The sequence below is a fragment of the Notamacropus eugenii genome, chromosome 4, assembly GCF_028372415.1.
Source record: "Notamacropus eugenii isolate mMacEug1 chromosome 4, mMacEug1.pri_v2, whole genome shotgun sequence".
NCBI lineage: Eukaryota > Metazoa > Chordata > Mammalia > Diprotodontia > Macropodidae > Notamacropus > Notamacropus eugenii.
Window position 1 is genome coordinate 87,975,918 of NC_092875.1, and position 26,125 is coordinate 88,002,042.

General features: G+C 39.4%; 2 protein-coding genes across 4 annotated transcripts in view; one reads left to right on the forward strand and one right to left on the reverse strand.

Moving 5' to 3' along the window:
• The window catches only part of ARHGAP39 (Rho GTPase activating protein 39), a 444,016-nt gene extending 421,044 nt beyond the window's left edge, over positions 1-22,972 (reverse strand). For all 3 annotated transcript variants that reach the window (XM_072602781.1, XM_072602780.1, XM_072602779.1), the window contains exon 1: positions 22,671-22,972. The gene's annotated coding sequence lies outside the window, so the exon portion shown is untranslated. The remainder of the gene's footprint in view (positions 1-22,670) is intronic.
• Positions 3,066-3,600, forward strand: LOC140500314 (large ribosomal subunit protein uL23-like). The gene has a single exon (XM_072602776.1). The coding sequence runs from the start codon at positions 3,066-3,068 to the stop codon at positions 3,534-3,536; it is 471 nt and encodes a 156-aa protein (XP_072458877.1). The 3' UTR covers positions 3,537-3,600.
• Positions 22,973-26,125: the final 3,153 nt, after the last annotated feature.

Consider the following 26,125-nt stretch of genomic DNA (forward strand, 5'->3'; position numbering starts at 1 on the left):
TTAGAACATTTTTCATGTGACTATAGATAATTCATTAATTTCTTGATCTGAAAACTGTTCATATCTTTTGACCAATTTATCAGTTGGGGAGTAATACAGATATTACTTTAATCTATAAACACTTTGAGGAAAATAGTACAATTGAGAAGCAAAAAGGGTATGCCAGAAAGTCCTAGGAGTGTAAAAAGCAACTTATTGTTGACTCATCTATCATTATTATTCATTTTTTAAAAAAATGTTTTAGTGATGTGTTTTGTTGTTACACTATAGATAATTACAGATTATTTCCCCTGTGGAGGAGGTCTCTTGTAACATAGTAAACAGTTAAGTAAGACTACTACTACTAGAGTGACCTCATCTGAAAGTATACTCAGCACTTCACATTCAAAGAATCCCATTTCTTAAAAAAGAAATTAACAGAAATCTACTTTCTCTTCTTCCTAACCCTTCCCCATTAAAAAAGAAAAGAGACATTGTATATAATAAATATGCATAGGCCAGCAAAGAAATTTCCTCATTGGCTGTATATGTATGTATAGATATATACACACATACATTCAAATACACGTACACACATATAATTCTGCATCATAAATCTATCACTTCTCTGTAATGGACAGCATATTTCATTATCAATTTTCTGGAATTATGAATGTCACTGTATTTTTTTGATCTTAGTCTAATTTTAATTTTCAGTTCCCAAGTCATTCCCCAATTGATAAATGGTCAAAGAATATGAACAAGCAGTTTCCAGAGGAAGAAATTAAAGCTATCTGTAGTCATATGAAAAAATGTTCAAAATCACTATTGATTAGAGAGATGCAAATCAAAATAACTCTGAAGTACTACATCACACCTATCAGATTGGTTAACATGACAAAATAGCAAGATGACAAATGTTGAAGAAGATGTGGGAGAGTTGCGACACTAATTCATTGCTGGTGGAGCTGTGAGCTGATCCAACCATTCTGGAGAGCAATTTGGAACTATGCCCAAAGGACTATAAAAATGTGCATACCTTTGACCCAGCAATATCACTGCTAGGACTGTATCTCAAAGACATCATAAAATGGGGAAGGGTTCCACATGTACAAAAATATTTACAGCAGCTCTCTTTGTGGTGGCCAAGAACTGGAAATTGAGGGGATGCCAATCAACTGGGGAATGGCTGAACAAGTTGTGGTATATGAATGTAATGGAATACTATTGTGCTATAAGAAATGATGAACAGGAAGATTTCAGAGAGGCCTAGAAGGACCTATGAACTGATGCTGAGTGAAAGGAGAAGAACCAGAAGAACTTTGTACACAGCAACAACCACAGTGTGCAAGGAATTTTTCTGGTAAGGACATAAAAATTCCCAATGGACTCTTGAGGCAAAATGTCCATTTAGAGAAAGAACTAGGGAATTGGATCACAGAATGAAGCAAACCATTTTCTCTTGTGTTATGTTCTGTTTTGTTTTCATAGTTTCTCCCATTCATTTTAATTCTTCAATGCAACATGACTAAGGTAAAAAAATGTATTTAATAAGAATGTAAGTGTAGAACCTATATAAGACTACACTGTCTTGGGGAGTGAATGGGGAAGGAGAGGGGAAAGAAAGGGAGAGAGGGAAAAAAATCTAAAATATATGGAAACGACAGTAGAAAACTGAAAACAAAATAATTTTTAAAGAAAAAACAATTTCAGTTCCACATTCTCTCCTTCCCTCTCTCCCTATCCTGCATTCATTGAGAAAGCAAGAAGGAGACTTTGGGGGCATATAATTATATATATTTATTACATGGCAGCATCTTCCTGAGTTCAAACCTGACCTCAGACACTTCCAGCTGTGTTACCCTGGGCAAGTCATTTCATCCTGTCTGCCTCAGTTTCTTCATCATAAAATGAACTGGAGAAGAAAATGGCAAACCATTCCACTATCCAGTCGTGCAAAATATATTTCTGCTTTAGTCATATTCTCTACCCTTCCTTCCCCCAAATGAAGAAAAATTTAAAAGGGGAAAAATATCAAACCATCAATTTTCTGTCTGGAAGCATACAGCATTTTATATCCTGAGTCCTTTGGAGATGTTATGGATCATGGTAGATCTTTGTATTGATCATTATTACTAAGTCTTTGCCAGTTGATTTTTCTTACAATACTGCTGTTGCTATATAAATTGTTCTACTAGTTCAGCTCATTTTGTTTTACATAAGTTTATATAAGTCTTCCTAGGTTTTTCTGAAACTAGCTCCTTCATCATTTTTTATACCACAATAATATTCCATCATATTCTTACACCATAACTTGTTTAGCCATTCCCCAATTGATGGGCATCCTGAGTTTCCAGTTCTTTGCTACCACAAAAAAAAGAGGTTATAAATATTTTTGTATATTTGAGTTCTTTTCCTTTTTTTTTGATCTCCTTCAGGTATCGTACTAGCAGTGGTACTGCTGGGTCACAGGGTATGCACAGTTTTATAACCCTTTGGGCATAATTTTAAATTGTTCTCCAAAATGGTTAGACTAGTTCACAGTCTACCAGCAGTGTACTGGTGGACCTATATTCCCATATCCCTACCAACATTTGTTATTTTCTCTTTCTTGTGTGTTCATCCTTCGTTTTTGAAAAAAACCATGACAGAGAAATGATGACATGACTTGTACTTATCTCTGTTTTGAGTGAGGGAGGACTGTGCAAGGTCACCAGCCTCACTTTCTCCTCCTAAGCCATCTGGATCCAGTGACTAGATATTCATCAGGATGACTGGAGATGGCCCAGGATGCAATGGGAGACCTTGGCCTTTTTAGGCTAGGCCTTTTCAGGTACTCACTTACAGGGAGGTAACGCCCTTTCAGTGAATAGGCTTCTTTAAGAAGTGGTCAGGGAATGGCCCCATTAATGAGCAGGAAAAAAATAACTAAATCAAGCAGGGAGGGAAAGAGAAACTGTTGCTATTGATAATCACTCTAAGCCAGTCATTAAGTGGAACTTGGGCACTGACCTAGAATTAAAAGCATAGAATGAGACATTTTCAAACAATGCCAATTAAGGAATCTGCTCACCCTTTCCTGCAAGATGGCACCAAAGGCGAAGAAGAAAGCCGGTGTCCCCCCCAAGACAGAAGCCAAGTCCAAGGCCTTGAAGGCCAAGAAAGCAGTGTTAAAGGGTGTCCATAGCCACAAAAAGAAGAAGATCCAAACATCCCCCACCTTCCGGCGACCCAAGACACTAGGACTAAGAAGGCAGCCCAAATACCTTGGGAAAAGTGCCCCTCAGAGAAGCAAGCTTGATCACTATGCCATCATTGAGTTTCCCTTGACCACTGTGTCTGCTATGAAGAAGACTGAGGACAACAACACCCTAGTTTTCAGCATGGATGTCAAGGCCAATAAGCATCAGATCAAGCAGGCAGTAAAGAAGCTGTATGACATTGATGTGGCCAAGGTCAACACACTGATCTGGCCTGATGGAGAAAAGAAAGCTTATGTCCATCTTGCTCCAGACTATGATGCTTTGGATGTTGCCAACAAAACTGGAATCATCTAAACTGTGTCCAGCTGTCTCACTGCACTTACAATAAAAAGTTTTCCCCGATTAAAAAAAAAAAGGAATCTGCTGTGCCTGACTTGTGCATAATTGATACTAGGATGTTGTTTTTCTTTCAGTTTTAAAGGAGGATTACTGGTAGGACTACCAAATGTAAACAAAAGTCATTTACACATTGTAAAAATGAACAGGAAAAATTAGTAGACAACACAGATGAGCAGGACAGTTTAAAAATAGAATGTTGAATTTGCTGTATTCTTGGAGGTAGAAGCAAGCTATCTGTGGTACAGTCATGACTCCAAGAGCAAACTTTTTTTTTCTGTTTTGCTTTATATGGAACACTTCTTACATTCAACACTGTCAAAATGATTCTGAAAAAGCACACTTCATTCCAAAGAAATAGCACAGGTAAAAGGGGAGTGAATGGGTAAAGTAGCATTGTACTTTAAGAAGTCAGAATCATGTGAGGTAAGGCAAGAAGAACCAGAAACTCCCTTAGCAATGACATCTGTTCAGTTCTTTCAATACAAAAGGATGTAGGTTCACCTGGGCCAAATCTCCCTATTTATCTTAGGTATCAAATCCATATTAGCCACGTTTGCTCTTTCTTTTCAGTCTAAAGATCTTTAACAAAGAAAACGGAAGAAAGAACTGAGAAGCTCTGTCTTGCCTTCATCCCCTGTCATCATTATCCAATCCACTCTAAGCAACAGGCGTATTTCTCCTCTGATTCTCCAATTTTCAGCGATTTAAAAAATCCAAACTGTTTTGTTGTCCTTCAGTTTTTCCCACCAGCCTCAGTGCATTCTGAGCTTTATTCTTTGGTTCTATTCTTTTTATTTTTTTTTTTTAAAGCAACTGGGGTTATGTGACTTGCCTAGGGCCTAGCAAGTGTCTAAGGACAGCTTTGAACTCAGGTCCTCCTGCTTTCAGGACCACCACTCAATCCACTGCACCACCTAGCTTACAGGACTATGCAAAGATTGTGTATTCATCCACTATTACTTGCCCTTGTTTCCATATGTTCCCAAGTTCCTTCTGAATACATCTTGTAAGTTCAAAATTAAGTCCCTGTGCATCCACATCTCTTTAGAAAGCTCCTCCTGTTCCTCCTGACTAAAATTATCTCCATGTCTTCAGAATTTCATTTCTGAGAGCTTTCCAACTCTCCTGGACTGTACAATTTCTCCTGTAGAATTTCAGTCCTTGAGATGTTATCTTTCTCTGACCCCTCTGAAATCTGGTCTCCTGGTCTTTCCCACTCCTCTCTATCACAAAGTCTTAGGTGGTTTGTCATTTCCCCACAGGTTTCCATCATTTTCATCCAAATAACCAATTTTTTCTCATTGGGAATAGCAGGATCCCTAACAGAATTTCCCCTCATTTAATTTCCAATTTTTGAGGTAGAAATCATCATTAAGGAAAGTCAAGAAATGATTAGCTGCTCTGCTTTTGATAGATATGTCCAGGAAATATCCAGATATATGAAGGCACCCCCCCGCTCCCATATGGGGGGGGAGAGGGTCTTCATATACTTCCTCTTTCTGTCTAGATAGTCTATAATAGCCACTCTATAAGTCTGCTCCACAGATCCCTAGATGTCCCTTGAGACCTTTTCAGAGAGTCTAAAAGGTCAACTACATACCTATGAGACCAGGTTTTCTTCATATGCTTCAAATAAAACAATATCTAACATACCAAATATAGAAAAAGATATGAGAACCCAGCTGTCTTCGATTAAGCCAGACATTAACAGACATTTACAAAACCTTGTAAAACAATCCCACTCTTCTCACTAATTTTTGTTTTGGAAAAGTTATTTTTCATCAAAAATGTTATATATGTGTGTATATATATATATAAAACATATAATAGATTTACCCTTATTTTAAATGCATCAAATAAACTTTTAAAACAATTTTTATTTCTAATATGATTACTATCAATATCCTTATATTACCTACATAAACAAGCTCTTTGTGATCATCAGTAATTTTTAATAGTGTAAAGGGTCTTGAGATCAAAAGGTCTGGAAATTCCTGATCTACAATATACTCTAATGGAATTATGATTTCTGTCTTTACTTCCACTGATCTACACCCACATGTTCTCCAACCTGCTTCCATCATCTGGTTTCCGCATTTCTTTGGATATGTAAATGTGAAGGTAAAAATATATGAATATAATATGTTCCTAATGTATAATGCTTCTCCACATACTTACTTAACTCCCTTTTTCCTACATTTTCACTTTTAAGTAAAATATACCCTTACAAAGCTGTTTTCCCGGTCATGGTTCCCACACAAGTTTGAAGGAAACCTAGAAGATAAAATGCATCTTTGTATTAGTTTCTGTTTCATGTTGATTATAAGACCTATTCTGACTACCTATATATTTGAGGCTACAGGTCTTGTTCACGTTCTAGAATTTTGTCTCCTATGAATTTCTCTTCATCTCTGCTACTATTTTTTCAGACATTCTTGCTTTTGCTCTATAGCTGAGGTTCTTAATCTGGGGTCCATGGATAGATTTCAGGGAGTCCATGCACGTGGATGGGAAAATACTAACATCTTAAATTTCAATATCCTTTAACTTCCTTTGTAATCATTTGTATTTTATTTTATGTATTATTGTGAGCAGACCACAAGTTTTACCAGATTTACAAAGGGTTCTATAACACAAAAATATTAAGAACTTTTGCTTTAAAATATCTGGCTTGGTGGATTTATATAAGTAGTTTTTCTCCTTTACACTTACCTTTTAATTTAAAACCTTTAACTGTATTTACACTGAAGTTTATTTTTACAAGCCTTTTTTTAATATGCACTCAATCCCTGACCAAGAGCCTATCTTTCCTATATTATAAACTATCACCCAGAAATGTAAATCCCATTCTCAGATATCAACTTCTTAAGCAACTATTCATTTCCCAAATCTGCCTCTCCCTTCTGTAGTCCCTGCCTTCAAATGTTCCCAATGATAAGAATATCACAGGTATGTACAAGGTCTTCAATAATTTATCTAAAGCATCAGTCTTTGGCTAGGCTTTCTAGGTTTCTTCTGGCAGTATCATTTATGCCCTCATGAAGCACCAGATTACTCATTCTTGTTGGTGATTCCCCCTGAAGTTAGCCTTAGGGTGCCTTTAACTCAGAATTGTCATTTTTTTTCTCTTTACCTATTAGTGTCTTTCAACAACTCCTCTTCCTTGTCTTACCTATTTCCATCTTGCTTACTTACTATAAAAGCAAGATAAGTAGGCAGACAGATGGTACAGTAGATAAAATGCTAGGCCTGCAATCAGGAAAAGTTGGGTTCTAATTTAGGTTCAGATACTTACTAGCTATGTGCCCCTAGGCAAATCATCTGGCCTCTATTGACCTGTTTCCTCCACTGTAAAATGGGGATAATAATAGCACCTACCTCCCAGGGTTGTTGTGAAGATCAAATGAGATGATACTTGTAAAGCACTTAGTAGAGTGCCTGGGACTTAGTAGGCACTTTCCACTAATTCTATTAAATAACTCTAAGTTCCAGCTCCTTTCCTTTTCCCTCTTCAGCTTCTAACATTCTCCCAAATTTGCTTCACTCAAAATTTTAAAACCTTTCAAATTGTCTCTATCCTCCTCTTCTATTCTCCTGATCCTTCAGCTCAAGCACTCCCCCTCCTTTCTCCTTCAGCCCTTCCCCATTCTGCTCCCACACAAGTCAAACAGATTTATAGAGGCTACAAACAAAACAAATCCATTAACATCAGTAACATCAACTATAAACATTTCATTCCGATGCACCAATCATTTGATCCCAAGTCAAAAGAGTTTAGTAATTTTTCTCCCTGTTCTATTTCCCACAAAAAAACTAAAGTAGTCTGAAAAGCATAGGAAGTATTATTATTATCATTATTCTCTGTACTGAAAAGCTCTCTATAATCAGGGAATTTCCTTACTTTTAAAAATATGTTCCACAGTATTTGAGCACAGTCCTACTCTGCACACTGCAAGACATCGAAAAGCCCTCATTAAGTAATTGCTGCCATTCTTATTTCACTTCTGATTTTATGTGCCATACATTTTATGAAATGTTAATCTATAAGCAAAAAAATCTAAACTCTTCATGACTAAGATTTAATTCATCCTTTTCAAAAGCTAATATGTGGTTAGTTAAAATACTTGGCAGTAAATGATTAAAGAATCTTAGCAGATAAAATGTCTTTGTAATCAGCAGCAGACACTCCTTTAGAAAAAAGCACAAGGAATATACTACAATGTGCAACACTCCCTTGAAATTATAAGTTAATAATTACAACCAAAATCAGAAGAAACAAGAAGAATTCCAAAAGGAAAAACAAACCTTGTTGTAAATGCATCAACAGAAACAACTGAAAGGCTCTTTCCACATTATGATTCTGAATTAAGTACTGAAGATGCTGAAGCATCTCATTTGGCTGATAATTCCTCTCATTGGACTTATGAGATCAATTTGTCCTACATTAATTTCACCTTCTGGGTTGAATATAAAAAGAATTCTTCATCTGTTTCTTATTTGTTCTTGTTCCTCAACTTGATTGTAAACTTTCTGAGGGCAGAAACCAAGCTACTTCTTTTGTGCTTCCCAGCAAATGTCCTACAAATAAAAAGTATTCATACTCAAGCAGAAAGAGGCATCTTAACCTTGTGGACAGAGAAATGGCCTCTGAGAAAGATGATGAGAAAGATTCCTGCCTCTGACACATACGTTATGTGCCACCAAGGAACGTCACCTAACCTCTCAGTGACCCAGGCGACTCTCTGAATATAAACTGCAGATCAGTTGAAAATCTATTTGTAGAGGAAGTTTCCTCACCAGGAGATCGCTATACTACTGAAATAACAAGCACAGATCATTCAAGAGATACTGTTGCTGATTTAAAATGGACAAATGAACTCCAAGAATCACAAGAAATATCTCTAAATGTGAAAATTCCAAATACTAGGAGGTTGTAGCAATAGAAGGACCAGAATTTAAGACCACCTTCAAGAACCAAGTTGCATCAATTTACACAATGCAATTTACACAATGCATTTTTCTATCACTAAGACAAATGAAATATGGGAGAAGGAAACTTTCTATTTCAAAATAAAACAATATCTGCTTGTAATTATTTGTATTTAAAGTGCATTTGTTAAGATATTCATTCAATGGGGTATAAGAATCTATCTTTCCCTCCAAGAAAATAGAGGAGATGGGGATAAGAGAAGGGAGGGGTATGATAGAAGGGAGGGCAGATTAGGGGGAAGGGGTAATCAGAATGCATGCTGTCTTGGGGTGGGCGGAGGGGAGAGATGGGGAGAAAATTTGGAACTCAAAATCTTGTGGAAATGAATGTTGAAAACTAAAAACAAATAAGTTAGAATTAAAAATAAAATTAAATAATTTTTTTAAAAAATTAAGTGAATTTGTACAGATAGGAAAGAGAAAACATTTATTAAAAAATCTCCTTGGAATCACTTATATAGGAATCACATTTTAGATACTTTTTGTCATACATTTGCCATAAACAGGTTTTGTGCAAATAAAGTATGCATCTGTGAACTAGTTCCATCATTTTTACAATGTGACAAGAAAGGTGCTGAAGGTGCATTGGCTGGAGGTACAGTTGTGTCTTTAACCATGGTTCCTATAACTTCTGATTTGCCATTTAGACAAATCTCTAGTACACTCTTTATTCACTTTCTGGTCTTAGCAATAAATGTTTGGATTACATACTTTTTTATATATTAAGTAGCTATTGATAAAGTCTACATTTTATATATTATACAGCTGTTGATAAGAGCTATATCTAGAATAATGCAGTGGCCTCCACACTTTCATTACTGCTGTAAATTCTCTACAGTTCTGAAGAACTGTCTCAATTATGCTGCTCCTTCACAAAGTAGTCGGTGAATTAACACTTTTTAGGCACCTATCATGTGCCAGACACTGTGCTAAGACCTGGGGATACAAAGAAAGGCAAAAGACAGTCCCTATTCCCAAAGAACTTACAGTCTAATGAGGGCAACAACATGCAAAAATACTATGTAGAAACAAGAAATACAGGTCAAACTGATAATAATCAAAAGGAAAGCACTAAAATTAAGAGGGATCAGGAAAGGCTTCCTGTGAAATGTGGGATTTTGGCTAAGACTTGAAGGAAGCCAGGAGGTGGACATAACAAAGGAGAGCACTTCAGGAATGGGGAACAGTCAGTGGAGAACAATCAGTCAGGAGATGGAGTGTCTTGTTCCAGGAACAGTAAAGGGCCAGTGTCCTTGGATCACATGGGGGGAGGGAAAGGGAAGATTAGGTGTTAGAAAACTGGAAAGATAGAAAGAGAAGTAGACTATGAGAAACTTTGAACAACAACCCAAGAATTTTGTATTTTGTCCTGAAGATGATAGAGAATCACTGGAATTTATGGAGTACGGAGAGGTTAACCTGGTCAGACTTGAGCTTTAGGAAGATTACTCTGACAGCTGAATACAAGGAGAGACTACCATATGGAGAGACCTGTGGCCAAGACATCAACTAGCAAGTGACTGTAAGAGTCTAGGCATAAAGAGATAAGGACCTACATACACCAGGTGGTGGTAGTGACGGAAGAAAAAAGGGGACGCATATACATTAGAGGTGTTACAAAGGTAAAATTGTCAGGGGTAACAGATTGTTTGAGGATGACACCTAGGCTTTGAGCTTGGGTAACTGAGAAGCCAGTGGTGCCCTCTACAGTAATAGGACGTCCAGTTTAAGGTATCTGAAAGGCAGTTCGACATAAAAGAGTAGAAGTCTGGAGACAGAGCTGTGTAAGTACATTTGAGAATTATCACCATAGCTCCCAAAAACCTAGAGATAAAAAAGTATCAAGGAGAAGGTGATAGTGTCAAAGGCTGCAGAGAAATCAAGAAGTGTGAGTACTGAGAAAAGGTAATCTAGAAGGTAAGAAATCAATATGAACTTTGGAGAAAGTAGTTTTAGTTCAATGATGAGGCCTGAAGTAAGACTCAAGGAAAGAAGATTTATAAAATAAAACTGCCACAGGTTACAGTGCAGCCTTTGTTGGACAGTGATTTCATGAGCTCTAACACTACATCTGTAGGTACACTAGTATTTCAGTGTTTTCAAGTAGCCTCTTTTCCCAAGTTACACAATGTGTTGAACAAGTATTTGTTTTCATTATCTACTGCTAAGCAAAATGTCAGGCTAAATCTGGCTGGCTGGTTTAATATATAGTGAATAAATCTACAGCACGCCTTGCAAAGCAGCAATTGCTCATCAATCATTATATATACATCAGAAATAAATGTTTTCAATAAAAGGATTCACAGTAAGGATGCTAGACAAAACTTGTTCTAAGACAGATTTTGCTTCAAGATTTCAGGTCAAAGTGAAGGTACCTCATCATATCTAGAAACTGATTATGTGGCATAGTTTTAATGAACAAGAGACACCCTGAAAAGCCATTCCACATACTTTTTATTGGGAGGTTTTTTCCACCACAACACCACAAGCAACAATAATCCAATGAACTAATTAAACTAATGTAATGGATCAGTTAGCATTTCTTGTTACTTGTTGGCCCTCAACATTTATACATTTCTGAATGTTTCTAAGCTCTGGTTCATTAAATAAAATTTGAAAAACAGACAATGACACAGGTTGTAGAATATGCATGCAGCTGGGCCAGATCAAAGTCTAATAATATTTAGCTGTTGCTAGTATCCTCATACTGCTGGAGAAACAGCAGCCCATTGTGAAGAACAATCATCTTTACCTTCATTAATTGTCTCTTCGTGGTTAAGTTGGGTCCAAAGAAGAACCATGTTGCTCATTATCTTTTAGATTACCAGCTGTAGAAGAAATTTCAATGATGAATTAATCATTATCACTAGAATCAGATGAGGAATACTCCTTCTCTGTTTCACACATCGAAACCGTAGCATTTATGTCATCAAATTCACTATCATAAAGTTCACTATTGGCTAAAGTTGTATGGGATATTTTTTATTTAATTTTAAAATCTCTTCATCAGAGTGTTTTAGACATTTTATCAATGAGGATGCAACAAAGCTATACTACTATTGCATACCAAAATACAAATTTCTTAAAATGTGAAAAATCAGAATAAAATTAACAAAACAATGGAAATTACATACAAAGATGAATATTTATTTTGCTCCATTATTCACAAGGTTTTATAAACAGTTGATAAATTCTAGTGATTCTCCAAAAAGAAAGATTAATATGGACAAAGAACTGTCTCACTAGAAATAAGTGTAGGAACATTTCCTCTTATTTACAACAAAAGTATAAAGTGTTTAAGCAGACACATCATATGATCCTTATGGGTAGAAATATTTCATTTCTTTCAGTATTTGTAAAGTCTTTAGAATGCTAATGAATACTGATGACAAGAATACACAAAAATGATAAAGTATAAAGTAGAAGTGTTACCTTCAAGTTAAGTATCTAAAAAAAAACTGCCTCAATTGAGACACCTGGTTCCTTCTAGCATTAAATCCATTCAACAGGCATCTTTTAAGAGTATACTACTTGCAAAGTATTTCCTGTAGAGAATGTTCATGGTGAAATTCCAAGAGAAAAAAGCTACCCTTCCATAATTCATGGAGCTTTTAAAAGTCTATTTCCTTTAAGAAAGCTTTCATAATCAGAAATGGGGCAATAATACTACCCCTAGCATGAGCCACACTTTTCTAAGTGACTTACTATTTTACTCTTCACCACACAAACACACACACATATAAAATGTATGTATCTTAAATACTATTCATACCTAATGGAAATCCACAAATGCCTAGAATAATCTTTACCAAAGCAGTTTGGTCATGTGCCTCTTCTCAAAAGTATTTAGTGTCTCCCTTAAAGTCTTCTAGAACCTGACTCCAACTTATACTAATTCTCTCTCTACTCGTCAAGCTCTTCACTGCACCAAAACTATAAACTGCAAACAGTTCCCCCAACTAAATTTCAAGTGTCCCATCTCCACATGTGTGAATACTGTTCCCTGAGCCTGGAAACATGCTGGCTGCCTCACTTCTAACTCTTAGAATGCTAAGCTTCTTTCAAAGGCTCAGTTCAGGTGACACCTACTAATTACTCAGTTTTCCTTTATCTCCCATGGTTATTCTCTCCCTTCCTCAATACATGTTGTATCAGTAGAAGGTAAGCTCCCTGATGGTAAGAACTTTTTCATTTTTGCCTCTGTACTCCCAACACTAGGAGAGTTCCTTGTAAACAGGGAACTTAATGTTTGTTAAGTTATTCCCATGTATCCAATAGTATGCAATGAAATCTAAACCATTTGAACAAATTAATGTTGTTTAATTATGATGGGAATTACAATCTAGCAATACACAATAAAAACAATTAAAATAATCATAACCTTTGACCCAAAAATTCCACTTCCAGAAACAGATCCTGAAAACGTTTGGGTTTCTTAAACCTCCTTTACTGACAGTCTAGTGGATAGAGCACTGGTCAGGGAGATATGAATTCAAATCCTGCCTGCTTCACTTCTAGTAAGTTACCATAGCCACTTACTAGTAGGTAAATGACACTGGATAAGTCTCAAATTCTCGAAGCTCTCAGCTTCAGTTTCCTCATCTAAAAATGGGTACAGTAACAGCAACTACTTCACAGGATTGTTAGGAGAATCAAATAAGATAGTATGAATAAAGCACATTTCAAACCTTAAAATGCTACACAAATGCTATCTGTTCAAAGATATTCATAAAAGCCCTACATATAACTGCAAAAAACTATAATAACTTAATCATTCCATGGTTAAACAAAATTGTGGCACCTTAATGGGATAGAAAGATATAATACAATTAAAAAGGACAAACAGGAGGAATACAAAGAAATATGGAAAAACATTTATGAAATAATGCAAAGGAAAAATAAGAAAATTAGAAAACTGGAGTACACATTGCCTGTGACCACATAATAAAAATGAAGATAAAGGGACAACAAAAAACTGATGACATAGAAGAATTGACAGAAAAAATGGTTATGATACTTTATACATTAAAATTAAACACTTACCAATCAAGTTTGGTATTTTGCATTGTTATGAAATATTAAATTAAGTTGGACCTAGATGGCGTGGGAGGAAAAAGGGAGACTGGTGACTTCATACACAGCCCTCACTCACTTAAACCCAATTCACTTGCAAGCCATGGCATTATCATGGCATTTAAGCCTATGAGATATAAAACTCATCCAGACTAACAAAAGGCTAAGAATCTCAAAAGGAATAAGGAAAAAAATTGGGAAACCTAGCAGCTGATATTATTCAATTTTTTTAGTCATGTCTAACTCTTCATTATCACATGTGGGGTTTTCTTGGCAAAGTTACTATAGTGGTTTTCCATTTCCTTCTCCTGCTCATTTTACAGATGAGGAAACTGAGGCAAACAGGGTTAAGTGACTTGTCCAGGGTCACACAGCTAGTAAGTGTCTGAGGCCAGATTTGCACTCAGGAAGCTTAGTCTTCTTGACTCCTGGACCTATCCATTGCACTATCTATTTGCCCACTGTTACTCATAATCCTATATTACCATCTTGGCCAAAGATTTTCTTACTAGCTTTTTTCTTGGATTTAGTTTCCTAGGAACTTCTATGTGTCTCAACTGCCACTGTCCTAAATGGATGTTACTTGTTATGATACCTGCCATAGTAGATACATATACATGTATATGGAGGGAAAGAAAGATAAAGAGAGAGAGAAATTGAATTAGAATTATCTCCATCATTCTTCCCTTTTGGTTTTAAGCCCTACCCTCATACTTAAAAGGTCATAAAACCAAACTTACCATCTTCCTGGCTCCCAAAATTCAAACTGGCTCCCAATTCCTGACAATATCCATCAATCTCCCAACCATTCAGGCTTTGAAACCTCACATTTAGTTACCAAAATTTGTCAAGTCTTTCATCAAACAATACAAAAAGAAATCTATTAAGCAACTACTATGTGCCAGGCATTGTAAATGCTAGAGATATAAAGACAGGAAATAAAATAATTTCTGCCCTCAAAGAGTCTACATTTTATCAGAGAAAATAACATGTACACATATAAAAGTATATACAAAGTAAAAATAAGGTAGTTTGTGGAGATGGGGGTAGTTACTAAGCACATGGTGAGAGCAGGAAAAGCCTCATGTAGGAGGTAGTATTTGATCTGAGTTTTGAAGGAAGCCTGGCATTCAAAGAGGTAGAGGTAAGGTTTGAGTGCATTCAATCTTTGAAAAAGTACAGTGATGGAAGATGCCATCAAAAAGATGCCAACAAAAAGAGCTGTTTGGCTAGACTACAGAGTATGTGAAAGGGATTAATCTGTAATAAGCCTGGAAAGGAAGGGTGGAACCAGGCTATAAAAAGGCTTTAAATGGAAAAAAACAGCACTATATTTGATCCTGCAGATAAGAGGATGCCACTGGAATTTATTGAGCAGGATTTGTGACATGGTCATACCTGTTATTTTGGACTATCACTTTGGCAACTGTGTAGAGAATAAAGAAAAGTAGGGTTTGAGAAAGGAAGCCCATTGGAGAGGCTACTACAATAGTACAGGCGAGATGTGATGTCTGCCTGAACTAGGCCACGTGAGTCAAGCAACTGGAAACTTCTTGGCCATGTGGAGTAAGGATAACTCTGGGGTAATAAATTTGGATAACTGGAAGGATGATGGTACCCTGTATAAAAATAGGGAAATCTCCAAGGACAGACTTGGAGAGAAAAACAATATATATTAAGTTTGAGATGACTATGGGACATCCAGTTCACAATGGCCAATAGGCATTTGGTAAAGGGGATCAGGAGTTCAGAAGAAGAGTTAGGGCTACATAGATCTGGGAGGCATCTGTGTAGAGATTATAACTAAATCTATGAGAAGCAAATGAGATCACAGAGATGGTACAATGCACTAGTTCTCAACCTGGGGTCCAGATATTCCAAAACTTCAGGAAAGTATGATCCAGCAAAGGAAAATGAAAAGGAGAAGTCAGGTAGGTGGGAGAGGATGGCCAACAGTTCTACATGTTGCAAAAAGTTCAAAAAGGATGAGAATTCAGAAAAAGTCAATTCAGAAACAGTCATCATATTTGGAAATTACAAGATCATTGATAACTTTGGAGAGAGCAGTTTCAATTGTTAGAAGCCAGATTATAAGATTACAGTATTACAAAGTGAGATGGGAAGAAGTGGAATCAAAGAGTACTGACAGCATTTTCAGGAAGTTTGGTTGTAAAAGCAAGGAAGGATATAGTATGATAGCTTGAAAAGAAATCAAAAGCGAAAGTTTCTAAAGGATGCAGTAGATCTGCGAGAATTTGTAAGCAGCCAATAGATAGGAAGATACTAAAGAATACGTTGAGGTCCTCAACCCCAACCCCAACAAAATTTTTATTTAACCCATAAAAAATCTAACTGCTATCAGAACTAGAGTACATAGGGTAGGATAGTAGTTATTACTGTAGCTAAACCATATCAAATAGGCTTTTGCAAGGAAGCTAGGATAGTGTCAGGAACACCTGAGTTTAAATTCTTATGATACTCTACTAAATGTGTGATTCTGAGCTAGTTACCTAACTTTGCTGAGCCTCGGTTTCCTCATCTGTAAAATAAGGATGATAATAATAGCAGCCACCTTACAAGGATGTTAAGATCAAATGAGATACATGCAAAACAATCTGCAAACCTTACAGCACTAAAAACCCAACAACAATTAATATCAGTTTTATAGGAAAATAAGTTATAATGTCCAAATAATCAAACCTACCCACATGACCAATCCATACCATGCACCACTGTCAGATTAATGTTCATGCAACAGTTTTCAACTACAACACTCTAATGGATCTATAATGTCATCAATGTGCATAATTCCCTCTAACAATGTAGACTGCAAACCATAAATCCATTCCCGCTCCTGTTTTGTGAATCTTGTCCATAATCTCTCTATGAAGCTGAGAGAGGGACAATCAACGTGCTTGGGGCCTTCTTTGAATTCTCTTGACACTCTGTGACTATCAATGAAAAACACAGGCTAGGCTGGCCACTACTTCTGCAGAGTGACCAGACTATCCACTCCAACCTATCCCCAATATATTTCTCCAACCACATCCTTTACACCACTTTACTTGAAAAATTAATACCTCCTAACATATTAAAATCTATTCATACCTGCAATATACCTCTCTTTTGCCCTTCAGATGATCCTCAACTTCAATTCTTCAGAGCCTGCAGTATTTCATGAGATGAGAACCTCTAATGTCACATTCCTGTTCAAAAATTCACCATAGGACAAAAATCTATTCCTTAGCCAACAATGAATGTGTTCCACATCCAGGCCCCAACTAACTGGTCTAATTTTCTTTCAATCGTTCATTCATGCAAATCTCTAGCAAGCACCTACTATGCTCGAGTCACTTTAAATGAGAAGCAGTGTCAAGTGGTTAAAAGAACACCAGATGTGGAATCAGGAGACTCCAGAAATTACTCCCTCCCACATCGATGGTTAGGGGCAAGGTACCCCTACCACCCCCAAACCCCATCTGGAAAATCCACATAAAACTTTCTGGTCCTCCCTTCTTACCAGAGAAGATGTCTGAATGTCTTTTTCTTTTATGAGATGCTTACAGTACATTATTGTAAAATTTGGGTTAAGTATTTCATCACAGACTCTGTGTCATCTGCAGGCCTTTGCACATCATCTGAAGCTTCCCCAAAATTCCCATTTAGTTTCTTATGCTGACTCTCCATAAAGCAAAACCATGATGAGGAAAATTGAGATGGGAAAGGGATAACGATAAAGTCCCTGCTTTAGAACTTAAGGTCACTCTTACCATACTGTGTGACCTTGAAAGAGAACATGGTATAGTATAAAGAGAACTAGGTGATCCTGGCCAACTTCCTTCATGCAAGGTAAGATTCCTTATTTGTAAAATGTAATGGAGACGTTTTACATTCACCAAGTAGTTTTCTTTGTACCATATGTGTGATTTGAGAAAAAGAGCTCCCAGTGGGGAAATTCTTCAAGCACCAATTTCTAGTCTTAGAAATTTACTTGGGAGTACTGAGAGGTTAAGTGACTCGCCCAGGGTTACACAGCAGCCCATATCATCCAGACTTCAAAGCCAGCTCTCAGTCCACTAGGACACACTGCCTCTCGAGGCACTTGTGTGGATTAAATAAGGCAACATATGAAATATTATTTTGTAAATCCTGAAGTACCTTACAAATGTGAGTGACTATTATTATTAGACATGTCACTTCACTTTTCTAAGTTTCAGTTTCCTCATCTGCAAAATGGTGGAACATACGCTGGGCTAGGTACTGCAAGGGAAACAAAGTTCTTCAGGGGGCTTGCAATCTAGTTGCAGCACAATACCAGTCAGAACATAATAGGCCATTAGTGCTAAACCTGAGGATCAGGAAGATCTAGGTTTAAATGATGCTCCAGATGGACAAGTCACAACCACTCTGAGTCTTACTTAACTCACCTATAAAACTTCAATAATTAACAGTGCCTACCTAGACTGTGATGAGGATCAAGTGAGATAACACATTTAAAGCACTTTGCAAACTTTTAAGTGCTATATAAACACTATCTATCATAATTTTCTACTATTCCAGTCCATGAACCTTCCAGTTCAGTCCAACTGACCCTAGCCCAATGCACAATGAGCATTCTCACTTTCTCACTTCGGTTCATGATAATGCCATGACCTGAAATAATCTCCTCTTCCTCAGGTATCTGAATCCTACCTCCATCCTCAAAGATTCAGCTTAAGTCCCAATTCCTCCATAAAGCCTTTCCTAAACAATCTAACCCACAAGGACCTTTTCCCTTCTCTGAACTCCCACAATCCATCTCATACTTCCTGGTGCCATTAATTATTTTTTATATACTCGGTCTCCCCTAATTTCAAGATTTAAAGAAACTGGAGCACAGAAATCAATGCTTTATGTTTCTTTATCTCCCATTGTACAGAACTCAATAAAAGATGGCTGAATGAAAAGCTGTAAAATAGAAACAAAGCAAAGCACTAGAGATAGATGTCTAATACTTAAGATGTATTAATTTGCCAACGGAAAAATTTTCCAAAGATACCAATGACACCTCATTTTAAAATATTTAAAAGACAGGTGGGATAAAGCAATAACAAATACATAACCAAGAATAATCCTATACAATGAAGCATAGAATGGGTATAATAAAGAAGAAAATAAAACAAGATTCAATGTTGTTTCATAAAACCATAAATCATTCTTAAGTATATTATTTGCTTTTACAAGGTGTGTACCAAGATTACTGACAAGGAGAAACAATCCATATCATGACTTAAAGAAGGCATATGAGCAGACTGGGCACTGAAGTTTTAGACCTTTGACTTCAAAGACGGAAGTAATAAAATTGTCAACCTACAATTCTGTAATACTAAAGCACAATAAGTAAAGAGGTAGATTCACAGAAGGAAGTAATTAGCAAAACCTTTTTTTTCCTTATAGCACCAAAGAACCAACTGGAATCCTGGTTTATATCAAGGGGTTATAATTCAATGAAAGTGGTTATTAAACTGTCCAAGGGCATGCAAAGACTCCAAGCAAAACGGTGTTTCCAATTCAAGACTTCCTTCATAGCTGGGAGAAAAGGTTAATAAAGATACTTTAAAATAACGTTCTAAAATGTTATTTTAAAATGTACTGTAGTTTTTTTCTCCTATTTTGAAATAGTGAAAATTCTCAACTTCAAACCCTGGAATGCTAACATATCCACTTTATTCAGGTTGAAATATTTCCCCATAAACAGTAAACACCAGTGTTATAAAGTATAAATAGGATTAGATGTGGTTTCTCTATAACGATTCTGAGAGACAGAAGAAACACATAACCCAACCTGAAAACAGATCATTTCCATCAATTTAGAAGGATTTTCCACCCTTTTCCAAAGCACAGGTCTTAGCAATCCAATTTCCTGTGGTAGCACAGTGGAGCAGAGAGAAGGGTACTACTGATGGGACCCATTTCCTCATTGTCATTTAAAAATTGATCACACCAAAGTCTTTTTTTAAAATAATTTATAATACTCACATGTAGGAGTATTATATCCAATATATTCCATTTTATAATACTCAGCTTTAGTTCAATTTAACAGATACACTCAGGACTAGTTTAAATTTCATTTATCACCTATTCAACAAACATTTATTGTCTACAGTATGCCAGGTACTGTACTAATCACATAACAGAAACTACAAATGTTCAGGGCTAAAAGGGATCTCTGAGGACATCAAGGGCAACCCAATCCTCAACAAACTTCCTTCTACAACATACACTCAAGTGGTCATCATCCAGCCTTCTGAGGCAGAAATGTAGAAAATGTCATTTGTTACAGTACCATGGAGATACAGTGAATCGCTGCTCTTATTTCACTATAAAGTAAGGCTAACAAAGTATTTCTAGATTAATTTAAATTAGGCAAATTAGGTAACCAAGAATTTGATGTTCATTTCAATGCTGAGTGAAAATAAATGAAACAGGAAAAAAGACTTTTTAAAAAAGATGATCCACCTACAAATTGATTAGAAGTCAATGTATCTGTACTTTATACAGGTATAGGAGGCAATGACAAAGGCACCAAGAACACAATGAATTAGGGCATAAAATGAATTCAACATTACTGTCATGCTAATGGGTATTACTGGGTTCTGGAAGTACTAGTACATCCAAGACCAGCATGCCATTTCACAGATTTGTATCACAAACCAAAGCAAAATACCTCATTAGCAAGCACGGTGGAATCAGGGGGTAAAGCAGTGAGCCTAGTTCTAAAAGCCACACTGGAAAATATCTTACTTTATAGTCATACCTCACAGCATATCTCCTATCTTCCCATTCCTCCATCCCCACCCACATGAAAAGGTAGGCATGGCTTACCAGCAAGCCACCTGCTGTTTATCAAAGTAACCCTGGACATACAGTGTTAAATTTCCTTCAATGGCTTAAAAAGACAGATCACCATATTGTGTGTGCGCCAGGTGAGATACAGGATCTTTGCAACTGTAGATTTTTCTGTAGAGGTCATTGGAGGGTTGATTAAACTAGTATCAGACAGAGAAAAAAATCTATTCTGCAGTTTCTGCAGCTCAAGGCTGCAGAGCTCCCAAAGCAGCTGCATGGTGAGAAACAGTACCTAACACACCCACAGCTACCAAAGGACACAGAATATGCCACACATTTTAAAATGTAAGGCATTCCAAAGGCCAATAATCTTAAAATCTACATCACAACCAACTCATGGAGTTCAAATCACATGAACCCACTGTCCAACAAGCACACCCTTCTGACCATTCTGACCAGAACTGGGAGAGAGCTGAACAAAATGGGGAAGAGGGAATGCTCAATCTCCAAAGCTTCCTGCAGATGAACTAGCAGTAATAAGTCACAGATATCTTCTCTCTTTCACTTCCCAAATATAATCTAACCCCTAATCTAAACAAATATTTCCCCTTACTTCTAATTCCCTCCACTGTGTCACCCAGCCTAACAAACAAAAAGAGGTAAAAAACCCCAACCCAGGAACCAAGAGGCTGTTAACAACAACCAGGAGAATCACCCTGGGATGCACTTGTCTGCCCTCACTAGCAACCAGAGGTATTAAAATCCCACATCAGTGAAGCTCTTCTTAGCTAGTAAACTCCCCAAATTCCCCTCCTTTGGAAACCAGGACTCCCCCAATCTACGCAAGAACCAGGTGTCACTACCTGCTTATCCCACACTCCCTAAGAAAACATCTTTCAGGCCACCCACATAACTGACTCAAGACCTTGGTTGATACTCCCATCCCACCCACATGATGACCCTCCTCTACCCATCCCCAGGAACCTGGGCTTACACCATACACCTATACGCCTCTACCCCACTTCCTACTGTCCCTCACATACCCTTGCTGCTCTTTTTCCTTACGTTTCCCTGTTTCCCCACCCCAGAAAACTAAGTAAGATTCGTGTACACCATTCACTCCGGAACAAGACCTTACTGTAAAGGCACCCAGCCCTCACTTCTTTCCACCTCCCCCAGACTAGTATGAGAGCACGTGTGTGTACACACACATACACAGCACAGAGCTCAGTCACCCTTACCTTAAGCTCGGGAAAGTCAAGCCCCTTCCCCCAACACACGCTCTTGGTCATCATGGCCTTCATCCCTCTCCCCTAAAGGAGATGAGGGCACACAATCCCACATATGCACACCCTCAACCAAAGAGGTTCACACCTCGAGAACCAAGGCACACCCGGCTCAAGGGGCAGACCACCCTCCGCAACCACAAGCAGGGGGCCCAGATCTCCTACCTCACCTCCACATACATATACACCAGACCCAGGGGGGCCCACACCTTTCACCTCCCCATCCCCGCTGAAGCCAGAGGGTCAAACCTCCTCAACCACACATTCCATAATTAGAAGGAGACTCCCCCTAAAACTAGAGGGGCCTAGTCCCTCCCCAAACAGATAGACAAACGAACCCCAGGGCCAAGACCCCTCACCCACCCAGAGGGAACCAGCCCAAACACACATACACCTCAAGACCAGAAGATCCCCCCCCATCAGATCCAGATAGGACCAGTCCCCCACACATACACGCCGGAACCAGGACCACCCCCACCCGAACCAAAGCGACTCTCCACATTCACCCTAGAACCATAATATCCTCCACCAGACCCAGATGGGCCCGACCCGAGAACCACGATCCTTCACCAGAACCAGAGGACTCCCCCACACACACACCCTAGAACCAGGGCCTCCCACCAGACCCAGAGGAGTCCAGCCCCCCCCCCCCCCACAGCACACCCTAGAACCAGAACCACCCCCATTGGAGCCGCAGGGGCCCAGCCCTCCCACATTCGCCACGAGAACCAGAGGGCTCACACACACACCCTGGAACCGAGGGGCCCAACCCCCTCAAACCAGGGCGCCCCAGCAGAAGCCTGGGGGCCCAACCCCCCCGGACACCTCAGAAGCCGAGCAAGCCCCCGCCCCCACCGCCCAGGCCGGGGTCGTCTCCGCCGCAGCGCAGCGGCCGCCGGCGCGGGGCTCCTACCTCTCCGCCATCTTCCTCCCGGGGCGCTCGCTCTCACAGGGCCGGCGGGGCGCGAGCCGCGGGGGCGGCGGCGGCGGCGGCGCGGACGAAGCCCTTCATCTCGGCCCGGCCCGGCCCGGCCCGGCCCAGCCCGCGCCGCACGGGGCTCCTGCGGCTGCGGCTGCTGCGGCTCCGGCTGCGGCTGCTGCGGCTGCTGCACGCTGCTTGACGACGCTACCCCCGCCGCTGCTGCTGCCGCTGCCGCCGCCGCTGCTGCTGCCTTCAGATCCTGCGCGGAGCAGGGAGCCCGCGCGCGTCCTCCCGTCACCAAGCGCAACCCCCCGCCCTCCTGCTCCGCCTCCAGCTCACGCCTCACTCCTCCTGCCCGCAGCCTAGCCCCTCCACCGCCAGCCACCGGGCGGCGCCAGAAAAAACGTGGAGAAGCGAGGAGGGAACGCGGCGGCGTGAGCCCTCCCTGCGGGGGATGCTGGGAGATGTAGTCCCAGCCTTTCTGACGGGAAGGGACTGCAGAGGTCATTGAGATGGAAGAACGTAAACTTTAGATGTCTTCCTCTAGTCCCAAAGTTTTTTAACCTGGCGTCCAAGGGTCAGTGAGCTTGGATAGGAAAAACATTTCAACTTTATTTCCACTAACCTCGAGTTTCCTTGCTAATTTCTATATATTGTATGCATTTGTAAGTATCCTGAGAAGGGATCCCTAGGCTTCACCAGCTTGCTGGAGGGTTCCAGGACACAAAAATGGTTAAGGGTCTTTGGACGAGTTAGACACAATGACCGCCACAAAATAAATGAAGAAAACAAGGAGAAACCGAATGCTGTGCATTTATAACAATCCATCTTGGCCCAAGAGAAGAAATGAGAAAATTCACACCCCCGCCCCCATCCTCTTACTGGCAAACTAGGGAACCAGGGATGCGGAATGTTGCACATGCTATCGGTTAGAGCTAATTTGAACTTAGGTTTTGCTTGACAATTTCTTCTCTGTACAAGGAAAGGCTCACTAGGAGAAGGCAGGAAAGAAAATAATTGTGACATTAAAAAGCATTAAACTTTAAAAAATGCCAAAAAATCAATATCATGTTCCCCTTCCTACCCCCCAAGCTCTATCCCTTTGCCAGATCTTCTCCAAGTTCTAGCCTGACCACCTTGGAAAAGAAGCAGGAGGTAGAACAGATATTTAGTCTGTTAGTCAAGCCAGTCTAGATTGGCAGTGCCCCCCAAACCACCAGAACTGCTTCCAGCCCAGCCCTTGAAGCCCCCAATAAGGGAAGAAGTCATTGGGGAGAAGGGGCCTACTTTACTCATCCTCACCACTACCAACTATTGATCAGCTTCCACCAACAGGCAGATATGCACCTGAACCCTGAAAGTGACTACCCCCAAAACCACCAATCTTGCTTCCAGCCCAGCCTCGTATCCATTATCCAGGGAGGCAGCTCTTGTGGAGAAAAGTCTAACCAATCCTACCAACTATCCTCCACATAATAGGCAAATCAGTCTAGACAAAAGAGTAAGAGACTCTGAGGGAGAGAAAGGAGGCAGCAAGTTCCAGGTTAAGTCAAGCCACCACCACCACCTTGACTACCATCACCCCTCAGACCCTGATAGAGAGATCCCAGGACCCAACCAACAGCCTTGGAAATAGCAATGTTTCTCCTCTGTGTCCTCAGCCATGACACTGAGAAACAATCCAGTGCGGCCATTAGCCCTGCAGGGGATGCAGCCACAGCTACTAAAGACCCAGAAAAAGAAGTTTTTGCCACCTTAGTGATGTCATATGGTTCAACAGCAGAAACTGCTGTCATTTTTCCTGTGGAAATGACATTCAAGAAGAGGCATTGCCATCTTTTTTGATGTTGTACTGCCAGGCCTAGAGGCCTGAGGGCTACCTGAGTCTTACCTTACCTATCGCAGGTCTTCAGCTGGCCAAACTGGATAAACGTATGAGAGAAGAGACTTTCCAGAGTCGAACAAGGGTTAGGCTTTATTCAGGGTCTTGGTTACATGTGCAGGGGGAACTCTTCCTTAGGAGAGAGAGAAATCTCCCAAGGAGGCAAAGATCTTACAGTAAGAGAATGAAAGCAGAAGTGGAAGTGGGGAGAGAGGGGAGAGGGAAGAAAGAAGAGAGGAGAGAAGGAAGAGGGGCCTTCTGTCCTGTAAGGGCCCCTCAGCGCTAAGAGCGCCTTCGGGCTTTCCTGACCCTACTTAAGCTCTCCTGCAGCATCGTTTGCACCTCAATACCGTGCCTGTTAGATAACAATAGGTGTGCCCAGATCTGGGCCAGTCTCGAGGGCTGGGATGCTCTCTCCCATCACGTTTCCCACGGGAAGAGGTGGAAATGCACGAGATAGCTCGGTCTCACACCTCAATTCCCTGCTGTTCCCTGGGGGGCCTCATGAGAACTCTAAGGTTTAGAAGTTCTCACCTTTATCCGCCCGAGACTGTCCACAAGGAACTGAGCTTACACCCCCAACATTGTACCCTAAAGACCACAAGATCTTTTGATCTGACTTGTAGCTAAAACTTTCCATATATGTTGACTCTCCCATTAAAATGGGAGCCCCTTGAGAACAAGGAACCTCTCACTTTCTATATGTACCACCTAGCACTTAGCACAAGGATTTGCACACAGGAAACACTTAGTAAATATTTTTTTTTATTCATTTATTCATTCATTTACATGGAAGGTAAGGTAAAGAACTCTAGTTTTTGTTGACTAGCACTCACAACCATTCAAAGATAGGATTTAGGATTATGGGATTATAGGATTTAGAGGTACAGAACTCAATTGACATTATATCCTAGTTTTCAGAGCACCTAACAGTGCTTTGCAAATAGAAGTTCTTTAATAAATATTGGTTGAATCCAATTAAGTAAAGACATAGAGATAAGCAGTTTCTTTTCATTTTTTCCCCTGACTTCTTATTTTCCTCAAAGTCACATTTAATTCAACAAATATTTAAGCAACTATTTAGAGTCTTGTGCTTGGTAATAACATGTTTTTGTTCCTTATGGGGCTTATAATCTAGGAAGGAGAATAAGATATAAATACAATATAAACTCTTGTGTTAGAAACTTCCTTCCAACACCATAGATCCCAGGATACTTTAGGGACTTCTAACTTCTCTGGCATATTGCTTTCATCTCCATCAAAACTGAAAAATTTCATATATACAAGGGTAACCACAATCTCTCCTTACAAGCATCCTGTTTCACAAGGCTTCAAACTGCAAAACAAGGTTTGGTTTTGGTTTTTAACATAGTAGAAATCCTGCATATGAATCCATAGAAAATCAAGATTAGGATTATGGGATACATTCCATTGATTAGATTAAATTCAGATCAAGGGGTTACCCAAAAGAGCTTTAGTACCACCAAGGTAACATGGTCTTGACTGTGGGGGAGCAGCCTAGATCCTCTTGTGGCCAGAAGGGATATATCAGCCTTTTAGGAAA

Bases quoted from the DNA above. Each gene is read 5' to 3' on its own strand.
- LOC140500314 (XM_072602776.1), top strand. From the start codon at position 3,066: ATGGCACCAAAGGCGAAGAAGAAAGCCGGTGTCCCCCCCAAGACAGAA.